Here is a 10,000-nt window from a genome sequence, read left to right on the forward strand (position 1 = left end):
CTCCGTATCATGCTGGGGTAAGAATCGCCTTCAATGGTTACAAAGATAGATCTACCGGGGAATGGAGTGTGGATACAGAACGCTGGAACAACATCCTAGATCTGGCCAAGAAAGGAACGGATGTTTCTGGAGCTGTTGTGGACCAAATTGAAAAGGGAGTCGCTATCGCTAAGAAACCATGAAGTCTCGTCTCACCGTTTTCCTCTAAGAAATTGAAGCTACTGCAAAGGAGTTTGACTCTGTAATGCCAAATAGATATTGACTCATGAATAATTAAAGTTCATTATAAGCTGGTATTTTCGGTTCACTATCTTGGCTCCGAAAATTGCTCTGATGTGACTGTAATCTCGGTCAGGTTAGTTTGAAATTTTGCCGTGTTGCTCCGATGAGCTGCAGTGGATAAAGAATACAATAACGCACGAATTTCCGTTTTGAGCGAACACAAGAATAATTATAAGTAAAGCTATTATGTATAAGTATAGCAATAGCGTACAGAAGCCTCTACGTAGAGGCGTCCATCATGGGCGTAGCTAAGATTTTTCAAAGGGGGTGGGGGTCACATTCTCTCACACCAACGGTACTTACGGATCATCCAGGGTTTTTTTTTTTTTTTTTTTGTTAATTATTTTTTTTTTGGGGGGGGGGGGGGGTTTGGGACAAGCCTACAAAATAGCTGCCTACTATCGCTCTCAGACGTCCATTCACGGACCGTTGATTTCAGTGATTCAGTCTGCGGTTAAAAAAGAAATCTAGCCACGTGATAACATTTTTTTGGCTCTGCGGTTTCGAAAATAACGAAAACGTGGCGCTATTCCTTCGTTCTTCCCACGGCCGAGAAAAGAAAAGAAGCTGAAGAAAACTTTCCACCTGGTTCTTATTTCCTCAGTCAAGGGTTTTTCTGGGTTACCCGTAATAGCTTCCCCAGGAACCCCCTGGCTACGCCCCTGTCCATAGAGGCGTCCACATTGCGTCCATAACTGCGAGGATCATAGTTTTACTTCATTTCATATCCGCAGATCAGTATGTGATTCATTTCATATGTGATTTCGTTCATTGACAAGAATAATTGAAGTCCATTATAAATTAGGACCTTCGTCGGGTTCGCTAGGCTCCAAAGATTGCTTTGTGTGAAATCCAGCTAGGTTGGTTTGAAATCCGCTCTGACGAGATGCAGTTACCTCGAGGGTCATTGGCAAAATATGGTTATTGAAGGTGGAGAGATTCAGCTGAGTAAAGAAAAATATTTGAGGTTAGGTACCTCAAGCAAGGGCTTTTTTTGAGTGACAGGGCAGCAACCAAAAGTGCTTGTTCTGCTTTTTTGATCGACAGTTTTAGCCCCAAATTTTAAGAATATTGACGGTTTAATATTCATAATAATATGGGACGTGGAAGAACCCACACACTATTCGCAAAGACCAGGGCATGCTGGAATTCCCGGTGATAGTCTGTTCTCTGAAGGTCGACTCCGTGTTCTATTGTTGACTCAGTCTGCTCTGTCCCATAATGTATAAATGAAATGAAATGAAAAGTTTCATTTTTGACACTGTTACCTACAACACATTTAAAGCTGAAGAAATTAAGAACAAAGAGATACTTATGTTCTTTGATACCAATGCTATTCAATGTCGCAAAGTACATCCAAACTAAGCAAACTACCAGAGTTCTTACATCAGTCAGTCAGTCAGTTAGTCAGCATCCGTCGCCGGTGCCATGACATAATTCTTCCACCAGGACACCCTGTTCAACATAGCCTTTTGCAGCTCTTTAACTTCCAATCCTGTGTCATGCTCCAGTACTTTCTTCAGCGACAGAGGCGATTTCGTGATAAGCAGACCAAAATTTATGGAAGAAAATGCACATGATTAGATGCACGCAGATTTCAACAAAAAGCGTCACAATGTGTCCGCTTGCTCTTGTGAAGTAATTTAACGTCACAGAATGTCGCTCAAATGCTGCTGTTCAGGTAACGATAACCTGTTGCATTTACGCTGACCTAAAAACAACCGAAACGTCATTGTTAGAAATAGGTAGCAAAGGCTTAGACTGAAAGGCAAAAACCATGTACAATTTTCAAAAACTGTTTAATTTTAGTCAGCTGTATCAACTAAACAAAAGACATTCTCATCGAACGCGACTGCAATAGTTATGCTCCTGTTTAAAAGGATAAAAGACTGACTATTCTTCAGCACAGTTTTGCAGTTAAGGGTTCAGTGTGACTACTTCTGTCGATAGCGTCTCCTGTGGTCTTAACTAACGGTATATTTCAACACTTTCTTTGTTTAGGCCTGTTTTAAACGTCGAACTTTACATGTGCCGAATCTAATGCAAATGAGCAAAAACAATTGATTTTTCTCATTTGCATTAGATTCGGCACATGTAAAATGCAACGTTTAAAATGGGCCTTAGTTTTACAATTATTTCCTCACTAATTACGACTTCTTACAAAATTATAGAACTTGTATCTAAAAATTTTAAATTGCCGGGAATTACAGTGCGGCGCGCCTTACCGTGGCGACCTAACAAAGTTTTTCACAAATTTTCCACCAATCAGGATGTGTGAATTTGATTGACAGTCACCCCTCCTTGCAAAGTTCGCACAGTTGTAAGTTGAACACCGTTGCATGCGTTGTTGAGTTGACGTATTTACACGTAATTGTCAAATGTAAAACTTTGTTGGGTGGCCACGGTAAGGCGCGTAGCACTGTAACACTAACCTTAGGAATCAACAATATGTTTCTCCAACTTTTTAGCGCACGATTTTGATAAGTCTGAAGTGTCAGCGGTCTCCTCACCCAAACCCGCCCAAACTGGGCGTGGCGGGCGAGAGGGACGTCTGAATACTCAATGTTGTCCCGTTACGTCATGTACTTTTACGAAAATGGTAAGTAATCTGTGATTGATAAAGAACTCAAAAGTCTTGCAATGCGCTTTGCGAAATTAGACTGAGAAAATTTATTGGCTATTTGTGCCTACTCTAGTTTCAGGCAAAGTCGTGGTGCAGGAGGGAAGGCAAATGCGACTACTGAAGTATTCGAAGCAAGCTCACGCAACATGTTCCTCGCGTTTGGGTTAACGCAGTTAAAAGACGGGAAAAAGCAAGCACTGTTATTACTTGGTTTCTGGACATGATGTTCTTGTGAACCAGTTCCAATTCAACTGGTTTTGACAAGTCTCTAATCTACTAACTCGCACCATTTGTTGTGAACGAAATGTGCCAGAAAAAGGGAAGAGTCACACTGCCGCCGTGTTGGTGACTTCTCCTTTGATTTCATTAACCAAACTTGAAGACCAGATGAAATATCGGCAAGATTTTTGCACAGGTCCCTAATTAATGGGCCCTTTCCGAGTTGCTGTTTGTCTCGGTTTCGAAGTGAGTCTTGGTGCTCAACTATTGTAAGGGAAATGAGTTTGATTTACATAAGAATACGCAACTTATTTCCATTTGAATGGTTGTGCACACAGGACTCGCTTTGAAACTGAGGCATGCAGCAACTCGGAAATGGGCTATTAAGATGCGTATGCTCCTTCTTTTATGAAAACAACAGCGGTAGCAATAGACGTCCTCTGGGACAGTGGCGCTTTGTTCTTTTTATAGGTGGTTTGCAACCAATCTCTAGAGACACAGATAACAATGATGTAATGTACAATTGCTGGTGGACGAACAAAAGGAGCCAATCAGAGATCTTTTGTTTTCGTCCACTAACTTGGCGACGATGACGTAACGTGAAAATTATATGGACTTTAGAAAAACCGGTCGATTTTGCGTCTAAAATACGGCAAATGGAACATTCTTTCTTGCTGTTTTAGCACTTTTCCTGCAATTTTAGCGATTTTTCAATATTACAATAAGCGGAAGAAGTGGACTTTCTAATAAATTTTGTAATAGGGTTTAGATTCTCAAATGTAACAAACAGACCAAACAAAAGTACGGTTATCAAAAATTTAAGACCTACCTGCCCTTTTTTCGGTGTGTTGTTTTTTCTTCTGTTTGCGAATTCGCCGAAGCACTGCAAAGTGTATGTTTTCTTTCAAGTCTTTCCTGCTGTACGAGGCACACTTCTTTTTACTCAAAACCATGCATGTCATTTCAATGCCCTGCTTAACTATGAGATTATGATAGCATTCTCTTATAGGCAATCGTAATAAATAAAACAAACTCCTCAAATATCGGCACTAAAGCACCTGATATGGAATGGGAAATCACCGGACGAAACGCGCGGCCTTCGGTCTCAAACGAAAACCCTGCCGGCAAATATATGCCTCTTTCAGCTCGGTCGTGGGTCAAAATTATGGCTATTTTTGCTGACTTACGTAACATTTTGGTACAGATAAAAGTGAGAAATCGAGAGGAGTTGGTAAAATATGGTTGTTGAAGGTGGACTGAGATTCATCTGAGTAAAGAAAAATATTTGAGGTTAGGACCTTAAGGAAGGGCTTTTTGAGTGACAGGGCAGCAACCAAAAATGCTTTGTGTTCTGCATTTTTGATCATGGCGACAGTTTTAAGCACAGATATATCATATCTGTATCTCCGAGCATTTACCCTCCCAACCATGATGCACCACAGAAGACAGAACTACATGCCCTACTCTTTGCGACAAGTGTGTGGGTTCTTTTACATCCCACAGGGTTATGAACATTGAAGGGATGTGAGAGACCCTCAGTGTTGGTCCAGCCGGAGTTGAGCTCACGGCCTCCCACCTTTAATGCGGTTTATAACAAAGATGGGACGTGAAACTGAAAACCCATGATATTCGCAACGACTAGGGCATGGAATTCCCGGTGTTGTGGGCTGTTGTATAGTTTGTTCTCTGTTACGTTCACTAACCCTCGGAGGTTCACCTGGTGCAATGGACTCTGTGTCCTGATGTTGACTCAGTCTCCATAGGATTTGTCCCATAGTACACAAATGAAATAAAACGTTTCATTGTTAACACTGTTAACGAAAACAAATTTAAGGCTAAAGAAAGTTTAGGAACAAAGAGATATCTTTTTCAGCCTTGTTTTATACAAAAATCCCTTAAGAACTATGCAAAATTGCCACGAATACCGATGCTTTCTCTTCCTATACGTTACCTCTCAAAACAAGTCTTCGGGTGATAATTCTAACTGCGTTGAAAGGAGAAAAATTAAGAGTAAGTTTTAAATAGAGAAAACGGAGCTGCCTCACACATAAACGAATAAAATGTCAGTTCGCTGCTCACACTTCTGCGAATGAATTTGGAGACAGAAAAACTGAGTTTTTTTTTGTTTTTTTTCGCTCGACTCGGCCTTCGTCTTTCCTAGTGCAGATAACAAAGATATGAGATTATTACTTGCGATGAAATCAGTCAGTCCGTACTGACTAGAGTGTCTTCACGTGACGTCACGGCGGCCATGTTGGTGTTCCTAAACAATGGAATGGTGGCCATGTTGGTGTACCCAACTAACCCTCCCGGAATTAAGCTCTATTATCATGCAAACGTTTTCTTTTGTTTCGGTGGAAAAACAAGGTTGCTGATCACGTGAGTGAAAACACTCTATAGACCAAATCGGTTAACTCAATGTTGTACCCAGTTCAAACCCTTTGGGAATAAAACGTTTTGTTTCAGGTATTTCCACATCATTGAAGGGTGCGTTCCTTTGGGATGATCCGAAAAAGGATCACTGATCCAAGATCACTTGGATCATGGTACATTAAAGGAATTGGAAAATCCTTTCCCAGAATGGATTCATCGTTCGTTTGATGCACCGTGATTCAAGTGATCTTGGATTAGTTGTCCTTTTTTGGACGCACCCTAAGAATGCTAACCTCGGGAGATTTGAATTGGGTACAACATTGAGTTAGCTGATTTGGTCTATCAAAATTAGGTCTTCGAAAGGAGATTCTTTCTTCAGTGAAGTTCTGCCTTCATTGTATTCACAAAGGGGTCAGTGTAAAACGCAGACTGCAGACCGGGGGTAAAATGCAGACTGAGGTTATAATTTAACTGTTGAAAAAGTCCAAACCCATTAGAAATGCTAACAGTTAAGCCTAAATATTGTTTTAGGTCTCATTAGGCCTAAGGTTAGTATTTCTAAGGGGTTTGGGCTTTTTCAACATTTCCGTTATAACCTCAGTCTGCATTTTACCCCTGGTCTGCAGTGTGCGTTTTACACTGACCGATTCACAAAGGTTCTTTCTTTGTGCAAGAGATTTCAAGGAGTTATAGTGAACTTGCCAGCTTGGTGTGGCCCCCCGGCTTGCAAACCAGACGGAAGCTTTGTAGAAGTTCAATGTTGTGCTAGTACAGATGAGTGTTATTGTGTAGTCAGGGTAGGCAGGGAGGTACAAGGAACTCGACAGAAGGGACCACCGGACTGCAAAGGTGAGATCTCAGAGACGTAAAATATGCATATATGTTATTTGCCAGCTGGGAGGTCCGTATGGCGAAAAACTGAAACCGAGGTGAGGTCTTGAAAATGCTGCCCGAGACCACAAACCGAGTGCAGCTTTTTCAAGACCGAGGTCACAGTTTATCGCTCGCTACACGGACCGACCCTTAGCTGGTAAATAACTTATTTATAACTTATCAAAGTGCGAACAAGCAAGGCGCAAGTCATTGGCTAATGGGACGTTATTTGGGCAGTTTGTACCAACATGTAGAGCGGATGGGTCATATGAGCCCACGCAATCCTCGCCCAGCACGGGATAGCGTTGTTGTGTTGATAAGAATGTTGAAATGCTAGACGGCTCCTTCGTCTGATTCAACCATCCGAAATGCTAGCATGGTGGATCGAGAGCATGTGCATGTATCGGTATGTAATATACTTCAATGGCACTGACAACAGACGATTGTTGTAAGTGTTGACATCAAAATGTCGTAGTTAAAGGGAACCTCAATTCCACCCCCCTCCCCCCCTCCGCGTATCACAGTTTCCAGGGTTTATACTATGCCATAGAAAATACAGCCAATCAGAATGCGGGAAGCCGTTATACATTCGTCAGTACTCCACCAAACTTTCCCATTGAATGTGTAAGCTGACGATTCTGGCCATTCTTTGGCATTCATCAGAGCTGGGTTCGAAATTTAAATTATATTTCAGTTTCACTCTCTTTCGTCCACGGGGAGATCCTCCCAAAATTACCGGCTTGATTGAAGTTCCTCTTCCTATCCGTTTCTCTCGCGAAATGATCTGTGCAAGAAAGAGTGTCATGGGGAGAGAAATACGTACAAGAGACAAGGGAGAAAGCCAGCAAGAAGTATTCTGTTTCCTAAAGCCGATGATACACGGTTCAACAACTTGCAACATTTGTTGCTCAACAAATGTTGAACAATGTTGCACAAACATGTCGAACGGAATAGAGCTGGTCTCTATTTTCGTTCAACGTCGTTCAAGAACATTCAACGTGTTGAATGGCATATTTCAACATTCAACACGACACGACACACTGTTCAACATTTGTTGAACAAGAGCTGCAACATTTGTTGATCAACAAATGTTGAACCGTGTATCATCGGCTTAAGACTCAAAGTATCAGTCGAATGTCCTCTTTGCCATAGCCTTTTATTTCATCCGCGTGTATTCTTTTTGCACTTAAAAAATGAAAGAGACTAACTTCTAAAACGAAAGTAAAGTTAACACTAAAATTTACAAAAATGTCAACCTGAGTGACATGGGCGAACCAAGTCTAAACGACTAAAGGCGCTGTTACACTGTGCAATTTTTCGTGCAACTTGTCTAGCAACGCCATTTCTACAAAAGTTCGCAAATTTCGAAACAAGTTGTTTTACGCGCGTTACACTGAGCAATGATTCATGCAACTTGTCTCGTTTCGATGATCACATGAGGTTAAAGGAACGTTTTCATTGGCGGGTGCCGCAAACCGTTGCCACGCAAGTTGCAGGAAAGATGTCACACTTCGCCATGCTTACAAAATTCGTTCAGTGCAACCGTTGCGGAAAGTAAAACTTTCCGCAAAGGTTTCTGCAACTGGTCTCGCAACGTTTTTGGCCGTTGTAAGGAAAGTTACATTGGGCAAAGATTCGTGCAACTTGTCTCGCAATGGCGTTGCGAGACAAGCTGCACAAAAAATTGCACAGTGTAATAGCGCCTTCAAGCATAAGTAGAGGTATCGCCATACAATCGTTAGGAAAAGTAAAAAAAAAAGGTCGAAGAAAAAGGCGAGAAAAAGTAGGGGGAAAAGTCGGAAATAGACTCGAGAGTAAAGTCGGGATATAAAAATTAAAATTAATAAATAAAAAAAACGAGAATTGAATATCGACGAAAAGGCTAAGTGCGCTCCTTATTAATTATTTCCGAATCCTCGTCTCTTTCTTTATGCAAGTATTTTTTTCCATTTGCTCCGGTAATTACACAAGCACGAACGTTTCCACAGGCGTACTAAACTGCTGCATGTCCTTCCCATGGGTATCAAGCAAACCCTGAACCCGACACCAGAGTCACCATTCATACCAGTTAGAACAAAGGAATGCCAAGAATGGGCGCACACTTGTTTGTGCCGCTGATTACTACTTCCAAGACAAGATCTGCGGGATCGCTGTTTGCTCGCCAACAATGACATTGTTATACGTGAAATCACTCGAAAAAGAAGTCCTCAATTTGACTCACATCAAAGCTTGTTTCCTCAAATTTTCTGATTGAATACTTTCAGTAGAAGAGATTAATGCTTCATTTTCATCCTCAAGCTCCTGCCCAGAAAAAGAAGAGCCTTTAAAACAAGGAAACAAATTAATGTATATGTACAGAGTTCCATCTGTCCGAGAAGATAAAAATAAATAAATACGGGAGCAGAGTACAGAACCAACAAAAATAGTGGCCGATCAGAGGCCTGAACCTGGTAGGTCAAATTTACATTTTTCACTTAAGTACGAACCCTAAATTGCCGGGGGGGGGGGGGGGGGAAGAGACTCTCATATAAAAAGGGGAGGGATGCTCGTCGTCTCGCTTAGGGGTGTAAATTTTGGACTTTGGTCTCACTTAGGGTGTTCTGGGGTAAAAAGGTCTCCTTTAGGGTTTGCCATCATTAAAAGTCACTGTATTTTTTATTTCTTTGTGTTTTAATATGGTCTCTTTTAGGGGTCAAAAAAAGCCTGGGCCTCACCCAGATTGGTCTCCAAGCATCCTGCCGCTTTTTATGTGAAAGTCACATTATTATAAGTAAAAAACTAACTAAATCAACCTTCAGCTTCTTCTTCAGTCTGAGTACTTCAACTTCTTGTCTAAGTGTATCTACCTAAAGGAAAAAGCAACAATACTGGTTGTTATTAAAAACTGGATCATTGGATAATGCAATTCAAGAGTTTTCACTGGCTTAGCCATTCAGCAAATATGTACCATGCTCTGCCAAATGGTAAACATGCACGTCATGAATTTTTGGGGGGCGTTTTTAGTTTGGTTTTCTATATTTTGGGGGCGTTTTTAATGCTCGAGGAATAATTGCTAATTATTTTTTGCACATTGCGACTTTTTAGCCTAACATGACTTGTTGTTACATAACGTCCTATACATGTCTTTTCCATGAACAGTACCTTAGATTGAAGTGCCTCTGCCTTTTTTCTTAAACCATTTTCCTTCAAATAAAAAAAAAAGAAAGAAATTTTGTCAGTGGAAGAGGGGGTTCATGTATTTCCACTCTTAGTACAATGTACATGTACGTCATTAGCAACTGGTTGTCAGAAGGAAATGCAGTAGGCAGCTTTGTTTGAAAAGTAGGAATTGTGTATTTATGAATACAAGGGATAAGTTGAAGTGGAGGAAAAAGTTAAGACGTAATAATAACAATTATTTCGATTTTTAAAATAATCTATTTGTGACTCCAATCAAAATCAATGCCAAGGAAATTCTAACCAACAACATTAATTTTGCATATTGAGACAAGTTTACTAGCAGGTTATCTTCCAAAAACAAGCGAGCTGATCCAGCAACAAGTTCAATATGGTCTATTAATGAATGACATTGATATGCTTGCAAGTAAGCTCAATACAGTGATGTTCACTAACAATCTAATAATCACTAAT

The 10,000-nt window shown here is 40.8% G+C and overlaps 1 protein-coding gene across 3 annotated transcripts in view; it reads right to left on the minus strand.

The window, feature by feature from the left end:
- Positions 1-7,507: 7,507 nt before the first annotated feature.
- The window catches only part of LOC138001729 (protein hook homolog), an 18,501-nt gene continuing 16,008 nt past the window's right edge, over positions 7,508-10,000 (minus strand). Inside the window, exons 3-5 of one of the 3 annotated variants that reach the window (XM_068848159.1) lie at positions 9,512-9,553; positions 9,163-9,216; positions 7,508-8,671 (exon numbers count right to left, since the gene is read on the minus strand). In XM_068848159.1, coding sequence (XP_068704260.1) covers positions 8,588-8,671; positions 9,163-9,216; positions 9,512-9,553 — 180 coding nt within the window. In that variant the 3' untranslated portion in view covers positions 7,508-8,587. Of the gene's footprint in view, positions 8,692-9,162; positions 9,217-9,511; positions 9,554-10,000 lie in introns of all 3 variants that reach the window. The other 2 variants (XM_068848160.1, XM_068848161.1) reach the window with 2 other exon arrangements.

This window comes from Montipora foliosa, chromosome 1 (assembly GCF_036669935.1).
Source record: "Montipora foliosa isolate CH-2021 chromosome 1, ASM3666993v2, whole genome shotgun sequence".
Classification (NCBI taxonomy): Eukaryota; Metazoa; Cnidaria; class Anthozoa; order Scleractinia; family Acroporidae; genus Montipora; species Montipora foliosa.